The sequence below is a fragment of the Pollachius pollachius genome (assembly GCF_949987615.1).
Source record: "Pollachius pollachius genome assembly, chromosome: 15".
Lineage (NCBI taxonomy): Eukaryota > Metazoa > Chordata > Actinopteri > Gadiformes > Gadidae > Pollachius > Pollachius pollachius.
The window spans coordinates 959682-984681 of NC_136948.1; the positions used below are offsets into that span (position 1 = coordinate 959682).

At 52.5% G+C, this 25000-nt stretch overlaps 1 protein-coding gene across 1 annotated transcript in view; it reads right to left on the minus strand.

Moving 5' to 3' along the window:
• The window catches only part of plekhh1 (pleckstrin homology domain containing, family H (with MyTH4 domain) member 1), a gene marked incomplete at both ends in the record, with an annotated part of 29069 nt that extends 9653 nt beyond the window's left edge, over positions 1–19416 (minus strand). Inside the window, 18 exons of the mRNA XM_079752517.1 lie at positions 1131–1243; positions 2463–2574; positions 3017–3226; positions 3610–3690; positions 4350–4508; positions 4997–5083; positions 5520–5630; positions 7077–7216; positions 7874–8021; positions 8707–8792; positions 9659–9743; positions 10292–11022; positions 11252–11434; positions 11806–11887; positions 12124–12207; positions 12302–12451; positions 12994–13056; positions 19267–19416. Coding sequence (XP_079608643.1) covers positions 1131–1243; positions 2463–2574; positions 3017–3226; positions 3610–3690; positions 4350–4508; positions 4997–5083; positions 5520–5630; positions 7077–7216; positions 7874–8021; positions 8707–8792; positions 9659–9743; positions 10292–11022; positions 11252–11434; positions 11806–11887; positions 12124–12207; positions 12302–12451; positions 12994–13056; positions 19267–19416 — 2775 coding nt within the window. The remainder of the gene's footprint in view (positions 1–1130; positions 1244–2462; positions 2575–3016; positions 3227–3609; positions 3691–4349; positions 4509–4996; positions 5084–5519; positions 5631–7076; positions 7217–7873; positions 8022–8706; positions 8793–9658; positions 9744–10291; positions 11023–11251; positions 11435–11805; positions 11888–12123; positions 12208–12301; positions 12452–12993; positions 13057–19266) is intronic.
• Positions 19417–25000: the final 5584 nt, after the last annotated feature.

Genomic DNA, 25000 nt, shown 5'->3' on the forward strand with positions numbered 1-25000 from the left:
AGGGACAGAGAAACTAGAGCCTCGGTTCAAGGTCAAGGTTCATCGTCTTCCTCTGATCATCCTCCATCCTTTATCCTCCCTCCTCGCCCCCCCACCAAAGCCTTGACCTCCCGAGTTACTTCCTCCATTAAACAAGTGGCGCCTCCTTTTCACACGCCTAGTAAACCAGGGGAGCGTTTAGCACCCGATCAGGGCTGATAATCAAGGCCCCCCCCCTCCTCTCCATCCCATCCCTCTCTCTCCCTCCCTTCACCACACGTTTTAATGAGCTGGGGGGGGGGGCCCCTCTGGGGTTCCCCCCCAGAGTGTTTGATGTGTCCGAGGCCGGACCACTGGACGGCAGAGAGCATTCAAACAGAGAGACAGAGAGAGTGAGTGAGTGAGTGAGTGAGTGAGTGAGTGACAGAGAGAGTGAGTGAGAGAGAGAGAGAGTGAGTGAGAGAAAGGGGGAGGCACAGAGAGTGTGAGAGAGAGACAGACACATAAGCCAGAGCAGAGAGGGAGATCATGGCTGCCCAGTGCTGGTGGCATAGTTAACCTCTGACCTCTGGTTACCAGATCCTTTCCCACATGATTTATAGTTCAGAGAGAGAGTGGGCCAGACACACAGATCCAGAGGACAACCACAGGGAGAGCCAGAGGGACAGAGGGAGGGGGAGGCAGAGAGACAGAGGGAGGGGGAGGCAGAGAGACAGAGGGAGGGGGAGGCAGAGAGACAGAGGGAGGGGGAGGCAGAGAGACAGAGGGAGGGGGAGACAGAGAGAGAGAGACAGAGACAGAGACAGAGACAGAGACAAAGACAGAGACAGAGACAGAGACAGAGAGAGAATTGAAGGGGAGAGCGTGTTTGTAGGAATGAAGTGTGTAGGAAGGGTTGAAGTCGAGACTTTGTAGTAGTAGAGTGTAGATGGAGTGTGTAGTAGGAGTGTGTAGTAGGCGTGTGTGTAGGAGTGTGTAGATGGAGTGTGTAGTAGGCGTGTGTAGATGGAGTGTGTAGATGGAGTGTGTAGTTGCAGTGTGTAGTAGGCGTGTGTAGTTGCAGTGTGTAGTAGGCGTGTGTAGTTGCAGTGTGTAGTAGGCGTGTGTAGTAGGCGTGTGTAGATGGAGTGTGTAGCAGGCGTGTGTGTAACCTTGAAGAGCTTCAGGGCCTCGGTCTGCAGGGCGTCGGACGGCAGCGTGGTGAGAGAGCAGCGCAGACCCTCCTGAGAGCAGCAGAGCACCCCGCTGCCCCACAGCACCGAGTCTGGGGGGGGGCAGGGACACAGGGACACACACACACACACACACACACACACACAGATCTGGTTATACTGGAGCGACCCTGCATCTGAAAATCATTCCCCAGCAGATCAGTCATAAGCACCGTCTGCATTCTGGATTAGCATCCCAGATCAAAATAGCTAGGCTAAATGCTAACAGAAGGACCCGTGACTAGCCCTGCGGCGCATGTGTCGCCCTCAGATAACAACTTGACTCATTTACCAACGCAACCCACACCACTTATGTCCGAACTATGAGGATATACAGTTACATTGGACGTCTAATTTAAGCACCGTGCCTACAAACCATGATAATCACAAAGTCGTTCTACGGGCTTGTTTTAGTGCCTGGAAACAGATCTATAAACGCAGCTGTTACTGGGACATGGAGAGGAGCTGACTCCCACTGCGGCTGATCCGCTCATACCAGAGCCACTGGTTAAGATCAGGAGCCACTGACTGCCGTTGTGGACTGAATCCATGATGCTGTATGATGCAGCGGGCACATTGAAACCTGTTCCTTAACCGTGGCTGTTAGGAGATCGGCTGATTACCTTAACAAGGTTAAAACCAGATGTCTCAGTGTGCGTGTAGAGACAGAGAGAGAGAGAGAGAGAGAGAGAGAGAGAGAGAGAGAGAGAGAGAGAGAGAGAGAGAGAGAGAGAGAGAGAGAGAGAGAGAAAGCGAGACAGAGAGAGAGAGAGAGAGAGACAGAGACCGAGACAGAGAGACAGAGCCAGAGAGAGAGAGAAAGCAAGAAAGAGAGAGAGAGAGACAGAGACAGAGAGAGAGAGAGAGAGAGAGCCAGAGAGAGAGAGAGAAAGCGAGAGAGAGAGAGAGAGAGAGGGAGAGAGAGCCAGAGAGAGAGTTAGAGAGACAGAGAGAGAGAGCCAGAGAGAGAGAGAGAGAGAGAGAGAGAGCCAGAGAGAGAGAGAGAGAGAGGGAGAGACAGAGAGAGCCAGAGAGAAAGCGAGAGAGAGAGGGAGACAGCGAGAGAGAGAGAGAGGGAGACAGAGACAGAGACAGAGAGAGTGAGAGAGAGCGAGAGGGCCAGAGAGAGAGGGAGACAGAGAGAGAGGGAGACAGACAGAGACAGAGAGAGAGAAGAGAGAGAGCCACTGTAAAGAATACAGTGTGGTCGAGAGCCATTGCTAGTGGCTGAGTCTAAGTGAGCGAGCGATGGAGCTGGAGGTCCGGACTCACCGGGGTCTCCCTCGGCGTCCAGTAGTTTTCCGATCACCTGCTCGTACTCCGTGCCCACCTTGAGGCCGGCGCCGCTGCCCGCCGCCACCGTCAGGTGGTACAGCCACGTGTCCTGGGGCGGGGGGCAGAAGCTTTCACCCAGGGCCACAATCAAAGACATCGGAGCAGAAAGTGGAGCCCAACCAAATAACAGAACGTGACCTGCGTTTATTTTCCATAATTCGTGCCTCAAGTCATCTTCACCTGGCTTCTGCTCTCTCTGCTAGGTTTTGCAGAATGCACTTGCTGAGTCAGTTCTATCTTCACATTTCTATATTCTTCCATATTCACTGTCGAGCTTCAAAGCCCAACTCCCAAAGCACGCCGCGAGGACAGGGCTGGATTTATCCGTGCGTTTGGGGCACGAAAAATAAACCCAACGCAAGAAATTGAATTATACAAAGAGGCTGAATGTTTTTGTGCATGAAAACTGCATGCTGCGTCTTCTCCGACATGGTCCTGTGCTTCGGGCTTTAACCATGTCACAGCAACCACGCCACCCCCCCCCCCCGTACCTTCTCCTGCTTGGTGCCGATGAGCAGGTAGGTGGGGCTCTGCTCCCAGGGCTGGACCACCAGGGTGCAGTGGGAGGACAGGAACCCCCGCCCCCTCGCCCCCCGTGGGGCGGGGCCCCGGGACCCCGCCTCGTAGTCCTCGTCCGAGTCGCAGGAGCGGTCCACCTCCTGGACCACCGCGCCCCGCACCCGCAGCTGGCCCAGGGGGAGCTGGGGGGGGGGGGGGGGGGGTTAGTTAATGTGGTCAGACCCTCCCTCGAGCACCCCTGGACTGGTGGTGCTTGACTTGTTCCTCGTTCTCAGGATCGGTTATTTCCGTTTTCGGACAGAATGGCGCTACAATCACGATGTCTAACGCTGGAGGCAGTCTAGTGGCTGTTTGGTCACCGACCAAAAGGTTCTGGGTCCAAAACCACAACTCCAGCACGATGCCCAACCCACTCACAGTTGAAATGGATCTACAAAAATGATTAAATAGTAAATAGCAGATATTATCCCTGGCGTGTGTTTCGTTATACAGTACGTCGGCGTATGATAGTCGTCAGCACTAAGCGTGGGGCGTGTTCGGTCAGAGGGGGGCTTGTTTTATGAACCTTGTCGTCCTGGTTGCGGTAGTAGTAGAAGAGCTTGCCAACCAGAGAGCACCACACCAGCTTGGAGTGGCCGTGTTTGACCTGAAACAGACGGGATGACGTTAGCGGTTAGCTCCTAAATAGCTACGACATTAGCAACGATGCTACACAGGATAAATACAACTAAAGTGAAAGTCCTCTTTCCTTTGAGGTAATAAACTTAAGTCTACAGAAATATACAAAGCATCCCTGGAAGGTTCACTGTTTACTTAAAGATAACCATTGGTTGCGTCATTGGTTCATTGGTTACCCCGCATTGCGATGCGGGGAATGGGGGAATCCAGGCCAACTGACAAACAGATACTGACCTTACGGACTCCAACTGAAGAAATAAAAAGAGTGGGGATGATACCGCTAACACGACGCAAGAGGCTTTTGAAAAAAACGTGATGATGATGATGAAGATGAACCTCATCATCGTCATCATCATTCATCATTGTCACCACAGCTATGCGTCAGCTAATCAGGGTCACAGAGGTCATGGAGGTCATGGAGGTCACCAGCGCCAGGCCAGGACCCGACCTGCACAAGACTGATGGCCCCGAAAAGGGCGGGGCCAGAGGGGGGGGGGCCCGATGGGCGGGGCCCAGTACTGAACCAGCTCAAAGCTGTCAATCAGCTGTCAGAGACTAATCACACACACACACACACACACACACACACACACACACACACACACACACACACACACACACACACACCTTGGTGAGCCAGCCCCTGGCGGCGGGCTTGGAGGCGGTCTCCGCGGCGACGGGCCCGCTGGCCTGGACCTTCAGGACGTTCTGCAGGACGCGGATCCACTCCTCCAGGATGTTGGGCGAGTCGGCAGTCAGGAAGAACGTCTTCTTCTCCGTCACCAGCTGAGAACCAGGAGAGCCCACAGTCATCATCATCCTCGTCGCCACCAGCGCCACAACCACCTCCGACACCAACGCCACCGCCATGACCACCCCACCATCCCAGACATCACCACAACAACCTTCATCATCATCATCTTCACCACCACAACCCTCACCGTGGTCATGTCTGAGCAGATCAGATCAGCTGTTTGGATAAACCCACAGAGACAGAGACAGAGAGAGAGAGAGAGAGAGAGAGACATTCCAGGGCCTGATGTCATCTTAAGCCCTGGCGCTGGAATGCAGAGCTTCTTCACACACACACACACACACACACACACACCCACACACACACACACCTCCCCCGAGCGGTGGCATGGTGTGTGTTCCCTACAGTATACTCGCTGCTCACCTCAGCCGAAGAAGAATCAAGAATTCACTCCAGAAGAAGCATGCAGAGGTCAAAGGTCAGCAGGTGACCGGGGGGGGGGGGGTGGGGGTCAGCTCACCTGGAATGTCTGAGCTCCCTCTCCGCGGGCGATCCGACAGGACGAGGTCAACTCCATCTGGCCCTGGGGCTTCCGGATCACATCGCTCTGAGGACAGACAGACACAGACACAGACACAGACACAGACACAGACACACACACACACACACACACACACACACACACACACACACACACACACACACACACACACACACACACTATTTCCACTTAAACTGTTTAACCCATGTCTAGGCTATTCCCACACATTTATTTTTGATTTCTACTCGTCTTTTCAAGAAAACTATTTGATATAAACCCCAACCAAGCCGTGCCTGGTCGAAAAACACAGAGTGTGTGAGAGAGTGCGACAGAGAGAGTGCGACAGAGAGAGTGCGACAGAGAGTGAGAGTCAGTGAGTGTGTGAGTGAGTGTGCGACAGAGAGTGAGAGTCAGTGAGTGTGTGAGTGAGTGTGCGACAGAGAGTGAGAGTCAGTGAGTGTGTGAGTGAGTGTGCGACAGAGTGTGAGAGTGAGTTTCTCACCGGAGACTTGTAGTAGAGGATCTCTCCGTTGCGGAGGATGAACCAGCGCCTCTTCCAGGCCTTGATCTGACTGCCCATCTTCAGGAGGTAGCCTGACTTCTCCAGCACCTCCTGCACCGTCACACGGGCACAGACTACACCTCAACACCACCGCTCCACCCTTCATCACCATCACCACCATCACAGGGGCAAAGACTACACCTCAACACCACCGCTCCACCCTTCATCACCATCACCACCATCACAGGGGCAAAGACTACACCTCAACACCACCGCTCCACCCTTCATCATCATCACCACCGTCACACGGTCCACAGAACCACACCTCAACACCACCACTCCACCCTTCATCATCATCACCACCATCACAACCATCACACGGTCCACAGAACCACACCTCAATACCACCGCTCCACCCTTCATCATCATCATCACCACCATCACACGGTCCACAGACTACACCTCAACACCACCGCTCCACCCTTCATCATCATCACCACCATCACACGGTCCACAGACTACACCTCAACACCACCGCTCCACCCTTCATCATCATCACCATCACCACCATCACACGGTCCACAGACTACACCTCAACACCACCGCTCCACCCTTCATCATCATCACCATCACCACCATCACACGGTCCACAGACTACATCTCAACACCACCGCTCCACCCTTCATCATCATCACCATCACCACCATCACACGGTCCACAGACTACACCTCAACACCACCGCTCCACCCTTCATCATCATCATCACCACCATCACACGGTCCACAGACTACACCTCAACACCACCGCTCCACCCTTCATCATCATCATCATCACCAGCTCCTCCCCGCTCTAACCCATCACTCATCTTCCTCTTGGTGCTTAACTTCTCCCCTTCTCCACTCTCCTCTTCCTCCCAACTTCAGTTTTGTTCCCCTCTACTCCTCTCCTGTTTTCCTCACCTCTACTCCTCCTCTCCATTCCTGTTTTTCTCCTCCTCTCCCCAGGTCTACTCACCGGGAGGCTGTTGCTCTCCCCCCTCCTCTCCCCCCTCCCCCCTTCCTCCATTCCTCCTCCCCCTCCTCTTCACTTCCCCCCTCCTCCCCTTCCTCCATTCCTCCTCCCCCTCCTCTTCACTTCCCCCCCCTCCTCACCCTCCTCCTCCTCCTCTCCTCCCCCCTCCTCCTTCTCCTCCTCCTCCCACCTCCTACTCCTCTCCTCCTCCCCTCCTCCTCCCCCTCCTCCTCTCCTCCTCCTCCTCACCCTCCTCTTCCCCCCACCTCCTCCTCCTCTCCTCACCCTCCTCCTCCCCCCTCCTCCTCCTCCTCCTCTCCTCCTCCTCACGCTCCTCTTCCCCCCACCTCCTACTCCTCTCCTCCTCCTCCCCCCTCCTCCTCCTCCTCACCCTCCTCCTCTCCTCACCCTCCTCCTCATCCCCCTCCTCCTCCTCTCCTCTTCCTCCTCCTCCCTTCCTCCTCCTCCTCTCCTCCTCCTCCTCATCCCCCTTCCTCCTCCTCCTCTCCTCCTCCTCCCCCTCCTCCTCCCCCCAGCTCCACTCACCGGGCCACTGCTGCTCCCGCAGGAGTAGGAGGAGGTGCGCTGGACCTTGAGCTCCGGCTCAGAGTAGTCGCTGTCCAGGGAGTGAGCGTCGGGGGGGATGGCGTAGTCGCTCTCCGAGCTGACCGACGACATGGAGACCCCTGGGGAGGGACAGAGAGGGAGGGGTGAGGCAGAGGATGAGAGGGGGGGGAGGCAGGAGGCTGGGAGGGGTGAGGCAGGAGGCTGGGAGAGGGGTGAGGCAGGAGGCTTGGAGAGGGGGGAGGCAGGAGGCTGGGAGGGGTGAGGCAGGAGGCTGGGAGGGGTGAGGCAGGAGGCTGGGAGGGGTGAGGCAGGAGGCTGGGAGAGGGGGGAGACAGGAGGCTGGGAGGGGTGAGGCAGGAGGCTGGGAGGGGTGAGGCAGGAGGCTGGGAGAGGGGGGAGGCAGGAGGCTGGGAGAGGGGGAGGCAGGAGGCTGGGAGGGGTGAGGCCAGAGGGTGAGAGAGAGGTGAGGCAGGAGGCTGGGAGAGGGGGAGGCAGGAGCCATCAGCCCCTGGTTAACCAGAGGGCTTAACACAGAATAAACACACAGCTCTGGTGAACACACATCCTCATTCTCCCACCCAAAAATATAGCTCCTCAACACTGTTGCCAAGCAACGTATAAGTACCTCCCCCTTCCCACAAGTGCCTCCCCCCCATCAGTCCCTCCCCCCCCCCATCAGTCCCTCCCCCTCCCCATCAGTCCCTCCCCCCCCCCATCAGTCCCTCCCCCTCCCCATAAGTCCCTCCCCCTCCCCATCAGTCCCCCCCGCCCCCCACCTCTCTTGGCAGCGCGGGGGCTTCCGGGGCCGCTGCCCTTGCGGTCGGGCCCCGGGGCCGAGGTCCTCAGGCTGGCCAGGGAGCCGCTGTCGTCCTCCGAGCCAGAGTCCTCGTCGGCCAACGGGACGCTGCTGATCTGAGTGGCTTTCTGACGCACACACACACACACACACACACACACACACGCACACACACATGCGCATGCAAGTACACACACACACACACACACACAAAGATACACACACACAGCACCCACCGAACGCACACACGCACACACACACACACGGCACAGAAACAGACACAGACAAACACACACACACAGACAGCACATACGGACGCAGACACACACGAGACGTTAACATATCGGCGGGAACCACGTGGCCGTCCCGAAACACACGTCCTGCATGAGAGTTGTCGACACTTTTTGCCAAGCTTTTTGTCAAAGTATTATTTTCGAAATTCATCTAAATAGGGAAACCCCTTCCCCCCATTGGTCCATCGTCCCAGAAGAGGTCTTTCAGTCAGGGCGTTTAGCAGACGCTTTAATCCAGAGCGACTCACATTAAGTACATTTGGTACAGTCAGGATGTTCATAGAGCCAAGTGCCAAGCACTAACCATCACTAGGTTAACCCGTTCCCGGTATACAACACAGACTGCTAGGATAAGATACTGCACAACTAACACTACTATTTGAAGTTGAATCGGGGTTCAAAGTTTAGATATATTGTTTTTGCAATTTGTTTTTACAGTGATTAGCCTACAAAAAAGTGTCTTTAATAAAATCCAATTCCCCAATAGACTGGAGCGTCGCCTGAGGGATGGAGCACTCACCCCTTTCAGGGTGGTGTACACGGGGACGTTGATGTTCTTGTAGATGAGGTGGGGGAATGGCCCTGAGGCAGGGTACTGGAGGAGACCTGCAACACACACACACACACACACACAAACACACACACACTTATTATTTCCACTTAAACTGTTTAACACATGTCTAGGCTATTCCCACACATTTATTTTTTATTTCTACTCGTCTTTTCATGAAAACCATTTGATCTCCCCCCTAACCGAGCCGTGCCCGGTGGAAGCTTTGATCTTAAAATAGTCTCCGCCCAACTCGTCTGCCGGAGGCGGAGCTGGAGGCCTGAGAACCATCTGACTGGTAGCGAGCGATGACATCATCATCCCCAACTAAAAGCCCCTGCTGTCTCTTCGCCCGGCAGACAGGAAACCCAATCCGTTAACCCCTCCAATCATCACACAGGAGTCTGCAGGCGGCCAGGCAGAAGACACGCTGGTAATTATACGGTGCCTTCACTCTTTCATCGCTGATTAAAAACCACCACCACCAACCCTCCCAGTCCTCTGCTGAGAACACACACACACACACACACAGTGCATCTGCCAAGGTGTGTGTGTGTGTGTGTGTGTGTGTGAAGCCCCGAAGGGAAAAGGAAGTGACATCAATAGGAAGAATGACAGACAGATAGGACCCACCGCAGTCAGTTAAGCATCAGGTGAGTGACACAACACACGCACACGCACACACACAGACGGACACACACACACACACACACACACACACAAAAACCTGTGCAAACACAGACAACCCCACACATACAAACGCACACGCACACACACACACACACACACACACACACACACTCAAAGACCAAAGATCAAACCATGGAAATGAACTGCCTGTGCCTATAAGCCAGGCAGCACTCTAGTGTTCACAGGATTGCACCATAACAGAGATCCGCCAGTCCATCCATCCGTGATAAACGCTCACCTCTCCCAGCGCCTCTGGCCACAGGCACGGCCTCCGATACCCTCATCCCTGACTTGGCCACGGCGTAGATACGACTCTCCTGCAGAGAGGGGGGGGGTTGATACGTTACATAACGGCATGAACCACAGAGCTACACACCGCTGCTGGTTCTCACCAGCACCAGAAGAACAGAAATGGAAGCAGTCGCAGAGTGACATCACTGGAACATTCGCTATGCCAACGGATGATGCTGCTATGGTTCTGCCATCATCGCGCTCGGCAACGGACAAAACACTTTTAATATCTCCTGCTTCTGCCCGGAGCGTTGGAGGAGAGGGAAGGCCCGCATGTGGATGCATTTAGACGTCGTCTCTGCTTTATTTCTCCTTCAGTTTGAAGGAAAGCACGCTGGTACCAACGCAGACTGTGATACTTTGAGGCTTTGAGGAGAAACAAACGAGAAACGGGGCACCGCATGAAGACCAACGTCAGGCCAAGGCAGGTGTATCCCTAGTTTAATCTGTGTACGAAAACACACGGGTACTTATTTGTACATCACACTATTGAACGACGCATGAAGTCGTACTGCGAGGGTTTGAGGATAAAAAAATACGTGGAAGCAGACTAACAAAGATGCGACCACCGTACCCAGGAGGGGAGCCGGTGGAGGGGCGGGGTCGGCGGCTTCAGGACCTCCGCGTCCCGCCGCTCCGGCTCCGCGAGGGCCCCTCCGCCGGGGGCCGCCGGCTCGGGGGCCTCCGCCCCCTCCACCACCCCGTCCATGGCGTCGGGGGTCCCGTCGTCGATGTCCGTCTCCTCCACCAGCTGAGCGAAGGGCGGGGGGGCGGTGCTGTGGAGGGTGGAGGAGGAGGAGGCAGGGCTGGTGAGGTCGGGGCTGGCGCTGGGGGGCTGCAGCCGGTCCAGGCCGGAGGGGGGCTGGCTGCAGTGCTTCTTCCCCAGCTGGACGCTGTCCCTGGGGGCCAGCGGGGTCCGCAGCTTGGGGAGGGTCAGGGCCCCCGAGGGGGACAGGGGGCGCTGGAGGGGGGCGTGGCCGGGCGGGGGGAAGGGCAGGTTGGTGGAGGGGGAGCGGGCCAGCAGGGGGCTCTTGGGGGTGACCCCGGTGGGCGTGGTCTCCGTCTCGGGGCTGCTGGGGCCCTGGGCCATCTCGTAGGCCGAGGACGAAGAGGACGAGGACGAGGAGGACGAGGAGTGGAGGCACTGCGAGCGGAATTTGCTGTTGAGTTCGTCTGAGGAGTGGTCTCTGCCCTCCCCCCGCTCCCTGACGCTCCCCGGGGCCCCCAGGCTGCCGGGGGCCCCCATGCCGCTGGGCCCCTCCCTGGTCCGGCCCTTGGAGCCTGGTTCAGGGGCCCACTTCAGATCTGAGAGAGAAGACAAGAGTCTGGATTATCTTCAATAAAGCTTTCGTTTCTCAGATCCATAAAGATATTTCCCCCCCCTTTGAGATTAATAAAGTGAATTTAATAATAATCAAATTTGGTATAGACTCGGAGGTGAACATGGCAGTGTTCAGCATCAATGGTCATCATTTAAGACATGGCCTTCATTCTGCCTCTTAGTCCAGCCCCTCTCTCAGAGAGGACCACCCACCTGTCGGGGGGGCCTTGGTTTGGTTGGCTCCCCCAGCAGCGGTACGGGGACCAGGCTGTCTCCAGGACTCCTCCAGGGCCGGGGGGGTCCCTGGGCAGCTGGGGGGGTACAGAGGGCTGTTGGGCACCAGGTGGGCGTCCGCCACTGGGGAGGTAGCGGGAGACGGAGGCTTCTCCAGAAGAGCTGCGGAAAAGATAGAGGAAAGGTGGAGCTGGTTAGGTCAGTCTCCTACGTCACTCTCCTCCTTTGCCACGCTGAGGCAGGGAGTGAGTACGGGAGTGAGACGTCTAGAGGAGTGAGACCTAGAGGACTGAGACACCTAGAGGAGTGAGACGTCTAGAGGAGTGAGACCTCTAGAGGAGTGAGAATGTCTAGAGGAGTGATACGCCTAGAGGAGTGAGAACGTCTAGAGGAGTGAGATATTTAGAGGAGTGAGACGTCTAGAGGAGTGAGATGTCTAGAGGAGTGAGAACGTCTAGAGGAGTGAGACATCTGGAGAAGTGATACATCTGGAGTAGTGAGACGTCTGGAGTAGTGAGATGTCTGGAGGTTACCTTGCAGTCTGTCCTGCAGCAACATGATCTGCTCTGCCTGCCGAAGGTTCGCCATCTTCAGCCGCTGGTTCTCCGTCTCCATCTGAGACCCAGGAGAGAATAGAGCTTAGGGAGAACCTTCAGTACAACACAACGTATGGAGACAGATTAACCACAGCGATGCAATGAGGTCATCACTGTAACTCACAAATCACGAAATAACTCAAAAGTAAATCGGACATTTTGAAAGTTGAATGACTGTTGGCCCTGAAAGATGAAAGCTTTGAATGAGGCCTTTTCCTTTGAGTCCAAGCTTTGACAGTGCATGTCTGAGCTTACCTCCCTAAGCTTGACAGTGACCCAGTCCTTAATCTTCGCAGCTTTCTCTTCGATGACCTTTGCTTCCTGGGTCCTCACCAAGATCTGTTTTCCAAGGGAAATACGGATTGCGGATTACATCGGATGTTTTATGGACATAAATGGACATTTTTGTGGTCCGCATCTGCCTGCTTCATACTTGTTTTTCCAGCTGCACCTGCAGTCTCTTTATCACAGCGTCCTTCTCTTGAATCTGATTGGCGAGGTCCTGATACTTCCTGCACAGCGAGCTCTCTGATTCGCTGGTTTGTATGTTGGCCGATTTCAGTTGTTCCTCCATGACATTAATCTGGAACACGTAGTTGTTGAGTCAAAGCAGAAATGTTGGACACATGCTGGTTGTAAGGGGAAGGACCCTCAGTGAGTAGAGAGCACCAGACAAAGAGGGAGCTACGGTGGGATTTAAATCTCTGACAAGAAAAACCTTTCAAAGCCCTAAGTAGGTACGACTCTGTGGTCAAAAAGAAAAAGGGTACCACATAACTATCCCCTTCAGAGCAGACCTGAAAGACCCAGTAATGACAGAAAATGTGTGACTAAATCCAAAGAAAAGAGACAGAGACACTGTGATAGATATCAGGTTTAGTCTCCGAAATCTAAATCCAACCAACTTTACTCCTTTGGTCAAACGTTTGAATGACCATTTTGACGCTATCATCATGAAACCCTATATCTTATATATTATAATTATAATTGATAACATGTTCTTCCACAAAAAACACTTCAGTTTGTTTGTGTCAAGAGTTTGGCCCCCACCCCAAAAACACCCAGCCTGTAATACCCCCTAGGAGAAAGGAACCAGGACCCGGTACCAGTAGAGACCAGCAGTACCTGTTTCTCTGCGTGCATCGCCCGCTGGTCAGCATCAATCACCCTCTGCTCCAACTCCTGCATCTGAAGGGACGGGCAGAGGAAGGCTGGTTACCACCACAAATCAACCGTCTGTCGGGTTGGGGGGGGGGCTGGGACCACAGGAAACCCAGACCTCCAAAATGACCTTCTTGATCCCCCGTCCACAGTGGAGACTTGCTCCTAATTAAAAAAACAAACTTCTTGGATTTCCAGCAAGTCAAGCTCATACCTGTTAGGGTACGCCCCGAACAGCTTTCAGACCAACGAGGGCTTCCCGTCCTAGCAAGACTTAATCCTCCCATGTGCTGCCAAATAATCACTTTTAGCCTGGCACACCACCAACACCACCACCACCATCACCACCAACACCACCACCATCACCACAACACACACTTCGGCAGACGCTGTGGCACTCATAGTATGGCGACTTTGTGAATGTCAACACATTTGCCTTGCCACAAAACCAACAGTGGTTCATAGGAGAAGTAGCTCACTATTGAAAAGGCCAAACATTAGTGTGATGGAATACGCACACACACACAGGCAAACACACACACACACACACACACACACACACACACACACACACACACACACAATATGGAAGGCCGCAGCCCTCAGTTCACTGGCTCTGTTCAATGGAGAACAAACACGCTAATGGATTCACTCCTTTCAGAGGAAACACATTTAAATTCCTCTCTGCGTCTTTCCTTACGCTCCCATTGTTCCCGTTGGCTCTGTCCGACCTCAAAGATTCGCCGTGCCCCGACCTCTCACCTCCAGAGTGGAGGGTGGGGGGACCAGTTCCCGTAAACTCCTAACTGGTCCGACTGTGATCAACACTCAGTAGAAGAAGAAGAAGGCCAGCTCCACCACGTGTTGAGGGCGGTTCGACTCTTCACCCCAAGGCCAAAACCACTTGTTGAGTCAAAGGGTTTAACGAGCGGAATAATGAACCACTCTTCTCCCGGACGACGTTAGAGTGTCAGCATGGTGGCACCGTCGTTGGCAGTGGCTTACAGCACCCTGGGGTCTGACTCCAACTGGTCTGCGTGTTCTTCAATCTTCATGTCGGTCTTGATGCCAGACAGGAGGTATGGGAGGTATCTGACCGACCAAATATACAGACACTCTTTATCGTGCAGAACAAGACATCTGATGCTTTGCTGAGATGACCCTGTGTACATATTTTGTATCCATTAGGCATTCGAGTGATTTAAAGGGTATCTCTGGGAGATCAGGTCATCAGCGAAGGTCATCTAAAACACACATCCCCTCCCCCCCCCCGGGTTAAAGGTGAAAGGTCAGGAGGCGGAGGAGTCGGGGTGAACCTCTGGGTCAGTAGATCGGGATGTGTGCAGCAGGCCTGTCTCTCTAGACCCGGGGATGTACGCTGGTCTGGAGTGGCACCGGAGGCCACTTACACGGATCAATGTCCTGGACCCCCTGGTCGTAATTCATCCAAAAACCAGAATGCTGATCTAAGGTAGGGTCGGGCAGAAGGGTCTCGTTGTCTGTCCTGGTACCTCCTTCAAAGAGTGGAGGGAAAGAGAGCTTTCATTTAAAATCTCCATTTCATTCCCATTACAAGGGATCTTTTAGAGTTGATTAACGGCGGGTATCACTCCCTCACATTCAACGGTCCGAAGACTCAAAGGTTGACGTGATGGTAAACGGGTCAAACAAGTTCGCTGTGCTACAATGTGCTGCGAAGACATGTCTCATACCAGAGTCGGGCCGGGCCAGACAAAACAGTGTTTTGAGTCTGAGTGGTGGATTGTGACCACAGTGTCTAACAGGTGATGACTGGTTTACAGAGTGGTTGGGGGGGGCTTTACTGGACAACTATGCCAGCTATTCAGCATCTGTTGAGGTGCCATAGCCTCGAGGCCGGGCCGGTTAACGGTGCTTTAGGGACTAAAAAAGAAACGTGGACCAAAAAAAACAACTTAAATGAATCCCAGAATGTTGTCGAATGACCGGGAGTAAACACGTGTGAACGAAGCCAAATGAAGAACAGATCGAATCCCTTTGACAGACAGATTGTGGCGCCATCACAGCTGCAGAAGTGTGTTTCTCGCACTAGTCATCGCCCACACTGCCAGACAGTGAAAGCTAGCGGTAAACCAGGGCTTAAGGTGTCAATGAGGAGTACTTCACCACACCGACGGCTTCTGTGCTCAGAAATATTATGTGTAATGTTACAAATGAATAACGACAGAGCCCAAGCTGTTCCGCTCATCTGTTCATTCACTTGGGAGTAAAACAAGCAGCATTTGACTTGTTTTTGGATTCTCTCTGACTCAGCCCACTGCTCACACCTACCTTTCTCATGGTTCAACATATTTAACAGAAAGGGACGGATCTGCAACTCAATTTAATCTCAGCAGATCCTGCCGACTCTCGTTATAATTATTAACTTCAGGGGTAAAGAAGTTAAACGATTTATTGAATGTTGACATGATCTTTGGATTGTCGGCCAAAGAAAGCAAGTCACAACACTGTGCTGCGTGTTACTCGACTAAATATCTCACCCAACACAATGTTTACGCCAAGTAGCGCACAGCAGAACTGGGTGAACTATGAAGAAGGGTTGATCCAAACAGCTCCTGCCCTTAGAATAAATGTTTATACTGACGAACGAGAGCCCGATTGCACACATGTTCAGTCGGGCTGGGTCAATGAGGACAACCAGGAGAGGACCAGATTTACTGCAGAATATCTTTCGTGTATTTCATGCAATATGTTCTATATTAGCTAGCCTATCCAAAAACACTAACAAAAACGTCATCAAATCCAAAACGGCTTACAGTTTGTGCAAAGAGATTTTCTACCCAAAATGTCGGTTTAATTGGTGTTTTAAAACCCGAAAATTACGCTAGTTTGCATGATTGGGTTATAATTTCCACATCCATCTTACGCAACTCACACTTTACAGAAAATGACCCTTTATGGTTTGGCCGGGAGCAGTCCCACGTGGTGTATTCCTTGGTCAGGATTCTCCCGGTGGTCTGCTCTATCCCATCATCATGATGAACACCTTCAAATCCCCACAAGAGAGAGCCCAATAGAGAGCTGCTTGCACCGGCACCTCAGAGAATAACGGTCAACATTTGACCAATCTTATTTTGCAAAGACTTGCTTTCCACGATGGGAAGTTGGAGAATCAATTCTTAGGGGCAGGCTTACTAAGCGATAACATTCAGCTAAATGGTCGCTATATCTCTTGGCTACTTCAATTGTTTAACACTTTACCGTCCTATGTTTCATCCACAAATTCGGCCCGTTTAATAAAAGTGTATTTTCTTTGACACAAATATCCTTGACAAGGAAAAATTAATGAAGAAAATGGATTTTTGAAGCAACTGAATCGTCCCCGTTCTCCTCTGCAGCTCAATGGAACTAACTCAAACCAAGAGGTACATGCTTAACACGAGCAATCTCCAGTGATAAAACTTCATTGACTTTAAAAATAAATCACACCGAGCCATGGTTAACAACACTTCCGACACACAAGCATGAGATGCTATGGATAAGATCAACCGACTGTAGAAATGTTTGAAACAGAGTCCTTACTTCCAGGTTAAAGGTGTGTGGGCCAGCCAACCTCCCAACACACGCACACGCACACGCACGCACACACACACACACACGTGGCATGTCACAGTGAAACCAGCTCCAGGTTTCTTTCCATCCCAAAGTGGGTCAGTGTGTGAACGCTCCAAACCGTGGTACGAGCAGCGAGATGGCGAACGGTTCCTCTCCTCCCAACAACAGGACAGAGGGTAGCCCAGTGTGGCACCCAGAGACACACGGACACAGAGAGGACTGGATTAACCCCAGATGGGAGGTCAGGAAAGCAAGAGAGAGGGGTGGAAGAGTCACAGAGAGGGGGAGAGAGGGAGTCACAGAGAGAGGGAGAGAGAGGGGGAGAGAGAGAGTCACAGAGAGAGGGAGAGAGAGAGAGTCTCAGAGGGGGGGAGAGAGAGTCACAGAGAGGGAGAGAGAGTCTCAGGGAGAGGGAGAGAGAGAGTCACAGAGAGAGGGAGAGAGAGAGAGTCACCGAGAGGGGGAGAGAGGGGGAGAAAGAGCAGCATAGAGGGGGAGAGAGAGAGTCGCTGAGAGAGGGAGAGAGAGAGAGTCACAGAGAGGGGGAGAGAAGTGGAGAAAGAGAGAGTCTTAGAGAGGGGGGAGAGAGAGAGTCTCAGAGAGGGGGAGAAAGAGAGTCACAGAGAGGGGGAGAGAGAGAGTCACAGAGAGGGGGAGAGAGGGGGAGAGAGAGAGTCACAGAGAGGGGGAGAGAGGGGGAGAGAGAGTCTCAGAGAGAGGGAGAGAGAGACCGAGGGGCCTTCACTTATGTCAGCGAGGAGTTAAACACAGATCAATGACAGAAAAGAGAAGAAAAACAACTGTTGCTTTTTAAATATGGATCCCCTTAGTTTCAGGTCTACGTCAGAGTTCTACATGTGTTTGGACGGGCGTGCATGTTTACGCTTGTGTTGACATCTCTGGGATAGAGGATGAAATGTGTGTGTTTGTAATCAATCAATATCTGACATTGCTTAATTGTGTTGGAATGGAAAAGGCAATTCGATGTGCAAGTGAGATTGGGGGGGGTTCTTTGTGTGTGTGTGTGTGTGTGTGTTTGTGTCCAATTTGTCAACACGTGATTGGATGTGGAGCGCGGGCTCTAAGGGAGAGGCTGGAGGCCCGGCCGCCGGAGTATCAGCTCCAGACGGGGGTCCAGATTTCTCCTCGCCCCAACAAACTCTCTGGTCCTCCACAACTGACACAGGGCTTCATTCTAACCAACGTCCTGCTAAACACACTCAACTAGTCATTCTAACCGACGTCCTGCTAAACACACTCAACTAGTCATTCTAACCGACGTCCTGCTAAACACACTCAACTAGTCATTCTAACCGACGTCCTGCTAAACACACTCAACTAGTCATTCTAACCGACGTCCTGCTAAACACACTCAACTAGTCATTCTAACTAACGTCCTGCTAAACACACTCAACTAGTCATTCTAACCAACGTCCTGCTAAACACACTCAACTAGTCATTCTAACCAACGTCCTGCTAAACATACTCAACTAGTCATTCTAACCAACGTCCTGCTAACCATACTCAACTAGTCATTCTAACCAACGTGCTGCTAAACATACTTAACTAGTCTTCAAGGGACGAGAGTTCACCGTTTACATTGCAGGAAGTAAAGAGTGGTAACGAGACAGACAGGACTCGCCTGTCACCGGGTGTTAACATCCACGTGGTGAGACAGACATTGGAACCGAGAATAGAAGCGGAGAACCCTCCAAGTTAAACAGGACCCGTCAAAGCAGAACACAACCCAACCGTCCAATCACGTCGCTTGGCTCGCCGGCGTTCACCACGACAGCACAATGAGTAACAAGCCAACAACTTCCCAGAATTCCATCTGTTTTCCCGGCGGTTTCACTCCACCCATAGCGCCTTGCACCGCGCTGAGCGAGTCAAAAGTTGACGACTCGTTTCTCTGGACTGCAGTCGTACGGCCGGGAGGTGACGGAGGAGAGGTACAACCAGGGGCTTGTTGTTTAATTCACTTACTCATTACACACACACGCACATGCACACGCACATGCACACACACACACACACACACACACACACACACACACTATATTTACCCATACCCACAAAGTTAACCGCTTCCTTGAGCTTGAAACAAAGAAGGTCAACTTAGCCGGGAAGCTCAGCTGACTTCTTAGAAAACAGGTGAAACCGAAAGGGGGGAAAACCGAAACGTTAATGATTGTACGTTAAGTTGAGACCAAGTATTTTAGGAGAGGCTGTTTTGACAGAGGTCAGAGAAGAGAAGGCGGGAAAGCTGGCGTCATTGTGCAAAAGGCCCAGGCCAGGTTGCCTGAGCGATGGTTAACCAAGCCCCAGCTCAAAGTCTTTGTGAGGAACTGATGTTCAACGTGAGAAGCACAGAGACGCACTGAACCTAAACCTGAAGCTTTCGTCGACACACACACACACACACACACACACACACACACACACACACACACACAAACACGTCCCTCTATCCATCCATGCATACACATGCACACACACACAAAAATGTACAAACACACACATAAACACATACAAACAGATATAAAGACACGTACACACACACACAATGGGAAGAGCAAAAGAGTCAAAAAATCGGACCCCTCCTCCCCTCCTCCCCTCCTCCCCCCCTCCTCCCCTCCTCACCTTCTCAGCCAGCAGCTCACGGATTTTCCCCGCTTGAAGGCGAAACCTCAGCAGCTGTGTCTCCAGGGAGACGCAGCGCTGGTGCCAGTCCACGCCGCCGCCGCCCGCCGCCTCCCCCACGCCCACCGCGCCGTCCAGGACGTCTGCCATGGCCAGCAGCTGTGGAGCCTCCTGGGAGTCTCCCTCCCTGACCCGGGACCTCCTCCGGTACCTGAGGGAAGCAGAGCCCGGTTAGTCCCTGCAGACGCATGTGTTCCCCATTACCATCTGGTTCCTGCGCATGCGTTGCCGTCGGAAACGTATATTGATTGTGACTTGTGGCTGTTATGAGTTCAACATGTGGGCTGTTTTGTTTTTGCGGGAGAATCAAAATGACTCAAAAAGACAGAATGGCAGTTTAGAAATTAGGACGGTTTAGAATAAGACTCCAAGGACTTGATGAAATCATTCCTCCCCTCGGCTGGACTTAAACGGTCTATTCTCTACCTCACTCTGTCTCTCTCTCCTCTGTGTTTCTCTCCCTCCCTTTCTTCCTATTTCCCTCTCTTTCTCCCTCTCTTTACCTCTTTTGCTCTCGCTCTCCCCCTCTATCCCTCTTCCCCTCTCTCCCTCTAACCCTCTCTCTCTCTGTCCCTCTTTCCCTCACCCTCTCTCCCTCTCTTTCTCCCCCCCCCCCTCCCTCTCTTTCTCCCCCTCTTTCTCCCCCTCTTTCTCCCCGTCTCTCTGGACTCAGGGATGATGATGTGGCGCTGCCTCGACCAATCAGGGTCCAGCCCGAAGTGACGAGGAGCGCTTGTTTCGAGGAATGACCCCGGAACGACGGTGAAAGTTTTCCACACCGGCCAGCTGCTGGGTGCATTTACCGCCGTCGCCATGGAGACGCAGAGCAGCGGAACGCTGGCCGTCCAACGCACGTGTTGTGAATCACGGCGCCGGGTACGAGAGTCGGACCAGCCACTCAGCGGAGGGTCGGGATGACACACACACACACACACACACACACACACACACAAACTTTCATCGTAAAAAAATATGTAATTCTTATGCGTATATAGAAATCAATCCTGACAGTTTCGACACAGAAAAATCACACACCTCTTCCTTTCAGTGTGCGGACTGCACGCACATGTGCACACTGTCGGCCCTGCTGTTTCCTGTTTCCCTCCGTACCTGTCGTTATTAAACACACATGCACACACGACACATCCACACGACACACAATCTGCACGCGAGAGATACACAGACACACACACACACACCTCTATAGCGCACACATACAAACCAATCCCAAGCCTCACTCACACACACTGAACAAACCCCAGACACACACACAAACCAAACACTAGATACACACACACACACACACACACACACACACACACAGGGGCCTCACGGCTCCCAGGCCTGGTCAGGGCCCCCCCCGTCCCTCTCCACTATCCCAGCCTGCAATCCCTTCTTAATTACAGAGCGGGACTGAAACAGGACCGAGGGGCGACACAATGCTGTCTTTCTGCGGGACTGTCCGTCAGAGCCGGAGTGGGGGGGGGGTCCAGGCAAAGAAAGGGAGAAGAAAGAATGTTTGAGAATAAATAGGCTGAGTGCCAAATGTTTGGAGAACGGATCGAGGGTGGGGGGAGGGGAGGGGGGCGACCGAAGCTATTTTTACCTGAAAATGGGCGGGGGGGGGGGGGTTGACGTGTGGACAGCTTTTTTCACACCGGTCTGATGTTCATTCACAAAGAACCCTGGCTTAGTGTTCTAGGTTTAAAATCAATTAACAAGGAAGTGTTTGTTCTCTGATAATGAGGGTTGCTGCGGCTACACTAACGACCCGCTGACTAGCGATTAGAAGGGGCGATGGCCGCGGTGTGAGAAAACGGCTTTACACACACATGAACGGAGATTAAGGAGTCCCCAACAAACAGCCGAGAGTTGGTTCAGGGAGATAAAGAAGGAGAAGCAGGCAGGCTTCAGTCGAACCGCTCAGACCGAGCAGAGAGCAGCTCAGAGCCGGCCAGACACCGTCAGCAGAATCACAGACGCTCAAAGTCCAGCCACTCAAAGTGCACCGTGGCCTTCCCTACAATTAGCTTCCTCCTAAATACAGACCTAGCAAACGCAAATTACTGAATTCATGCAAGCAGAGGTTACCACTGCTCTCTCTCTCTCTCTCTGTCTGTGAGTTCAGACCCCAACGTCCACAGTCTACCTGTAGGCATTGCGACCCATGCAGTGTGAAGTGGTGTCTGTGTCTGTGTCTGTGTCTGTGTGTGTGTGTGTGTGTGTGTGTGTGTGTGTGTGTGTGTGTGTGTGTGTGTGTGTGGAGGAGCCACAGCGGGGCATGGTCTAGAACAGCTGGGTACAGCTGGTTATTAGCCGCTAAAACACAATTAGCGCCGCCATGCTAATTCCTCAAAAACATCCTGCAGGATTCTCCGTTGGTGCAACAGGGAGAGAAGGGTTTGCGTCCAGCGGTTGGTGCCAGGGACTCGGCTGAACGCTGTCAGCCGTCCCATACGACCTCTGCTGTGAATAATAGAGCTGAAAAACATCATCTCTCACACAGCCACTGGCTCTGATTAAAATAGCGCTTGCTAACTCAATTTGGAAACCCACAACACAAGAAAGAAAAGAATGAGGTCAGTGCGTAGCTTTGGTGGCCTGTGAAGGTCTTTGTATACGTGTGTGTGTCTGTTTGTGTGTGTACGCAAGTGTTTTATGTGTGTCTTGTTTCATAGTGTGTGTGTGTGTGTGTGTGTGTATGTGTGTGTGTGCATCTTTGACAATCGTTCTATGCGTTGGTCTGTGCGTGTGTTTGGGTTTTTTCTGTGAGCCTGGGTCTTTGTGAGTGAGTGAGTGAGTGAGTGAGTGAGTGAGTGAGTGAGTGAGTGAGTGAGTGAGTGAGTGAGTGAGTCAATGTTTGAATCGGTGCAGATCTGTTGAGGTCTTTGTAATCATGTGTGTGTTTTTGCATATGTGTGTGTATGTGTCTTTGGGAGTGTAAGCTGTGTGCGTCCGTGTGTGTGGGAGGAACGTGGCCGGGAGTTCGGACGGGGTCAGGAGCCTCTCTTGTGGGGACAGTTTACGGAACCATCTAGACCACGACTGTTAGAAGATATAAAAATAACCCCCCCCTTAAGTGCTATCCCCACAGAGTTGAAGCTCAGTCGATCAGCACAGCCCGGTGGAACTCAGAGCCCCACCAACAAACAAAGGCTCCTCAAACGGGCCGTCCGTGTTTAGGTTAGCGCCAGCCCTCCTGGCCACCCAGGAGGGCTGGACCGGAGCCTGGAGGAGGGGAGGTGGAGGTGGAGGAGAGGTGGAGGTGGGGGTGGAGGCTGAGCCCAGCAGGCCCTGCCCTCTTCAGGGGAGGGAGGCAGTTACAGGGAGTCCCTGGGTGGCTGCAGGAGACTCCAGAGGCACAGTCTGGGGCAGGCAGGGCCAAACGTGCGCGCATCCGCACATACACAACCCAACAGAAACCCGACCACAGCTAATCCTTTTACAAGCCTTCTACTCCTCCCCCCCCCCCCCCCCTTTCTCCTCCTCCCCTCGCCCCCCGTCTCATCCTTCTCCTCTTCCTCCCTACAGACCATAGTTCCTCCAACCTTAAGCTGACGTCATGGAGTCAGGGGCCGTGCAACAGGACCTCCCTCAGTGTATATCCACCGCCATATACCATAGTATATATACTATAGTATATGGTACTATATACTATGGTACAGTATATAGTACCATATATATCCACCACCATATACCATAGTATATAGTATCTATACCATAGTATATAGTATATACACTATATACTATGGTATATGGTACTATATACTATGGTACTATAGTATATAGTGCTATATACTATATTATATGGTCCTATAGTATATAGTACTATATATATCCACCACCATATACCATAGTATATATACTATATACTATGGTACCATATACCATAGTATATAGTACTATATACCAGTACTATATATATCCACCACCATATACTATAGTACCATATACTATAGTATATATACTATGCACAATAGAACCATATACTATAGTAAAGTACTATAGTACTGTCCTATTCACCTCTTCCTCTCAACCAGAGATGGAAACCGTCTCAGCCATCGCAGAAAGAAAAGCTTTGGTCTGACTCTTTACGACTTTGTTGTTGATGACCAACCAGGTTCGTCATGAATGTTTTTCCGCCACTTCTGCATTACTCCACACATGAGCTCACCCCGACGGCAACAGATGCGGACAGTTGTTCTCAGGCTGATATTTTGAAGTCGTTCCATTGGCCCAAGCATCCTTAAATCACTGAAAAGACACACACACACAAACACACCCCCACACACACACACACACACACACACAGACACACGCAAGACTTTGTCTTGCTCGGAGCATACACACCCTCCAGGTAAGAATGAACCGGTAAATAGATGCAGGAACATTCTCTCACACACACACACACACACACACACACACAAACACACAGCTGAGTGTGCAGCTGTGATGATGTCAGTGATGAGGCGGTGGGGTGACATCATCCATCCTAACCGGTGTCGTTTCTGCAGAAATCCAACTGGCTCCCCACCCCCCCATCCAACCCCTCCTCTGACAACCCGGGCTGTGGGTTTGAATCCCGAGAAGACGTGAGTCAGAGGCTCTTGTTTAGGAGAGTGGGACGAGCGAGGTCGGGAGGAGGTGTTGACCGATATTCTCGGTCAACACTGTTGACCGAGAATATCGGAATGTTAACCCCGGGCTGGGCCCTTAACCCCGGGCTGGGCCCTTAACCCCAGGGCCCTTAACCCCGGGCGGGGCCCTTAACCCCAGGGCCCTTAACCCCGGGCTGGGCCCTTAACCCCGGGCTGGGCCCTTAACCCCGGGCTGGGCCCTTAACCCCAGGGCCCTTAACCCCGGGCTGGGCCCTTAACCCCGAGCTGGGCCCTTAACCCCGGGCGGGGCCCTTAACCCCGGGCGGGGCCCTTAACCCAAGGCGGGGCCCTTAACCCCGGGCTGTGGTGGAGGCCGGTCTTCGGCCGGTGGCGGTTTAGGGAACAAGGTGCCGGGCGAACGCCTTCTCTGTTCACTTGACGGCGGGAAGGAGGGGAAAGTGGCGGCGGCCATGTCAACAGTTCTTCTCCAAAATGAAACAGAACAGCCCAGCGATTGTAATACTTGCACTTGGTTCGATGAACGTCTTTACTGTACCGACAGCGATATATTGTTTCACTTCTTATGACAAATGTAATTATTGTAACAAATGCAATTATTGTAAGTCGCTTTGGATAAAAGCGTCTGCTAAATGCCCTAAATGTAAATGTAAATGTAAACAGAAAAGAGGAGAGCAGAAGATTTGGACCAAAGGAGAAATTTGGAGAAAATTATTCCAAAAAGTATGACAATTTGTCCCGAATGGATAAAGATCTGACTAAGCAATTTCAGCACATGGAACTGGGGAGGAAGCATAGCTAGAATAACTGCACCATGGGCAAACCTCCTGCCATCGCTGTACTGCACACAGCTGGTTTTTTACAACTACCACTCTTCCACACCAGCAGTGCCGTCAGCAGGGAGCTGAAACAGCCCTTATTGATGAGAGACAAGAGGGGCCTCCTGGGAAATGTGGTCTTTATTCCAGAGAACGGTTTACAGAACACTGTTCTGAAGCTCCTTGTAGGGACTTTTTAATTAGCTGCTGCTGCTCCGGCTCCTGTCCTTGGAACTGGCT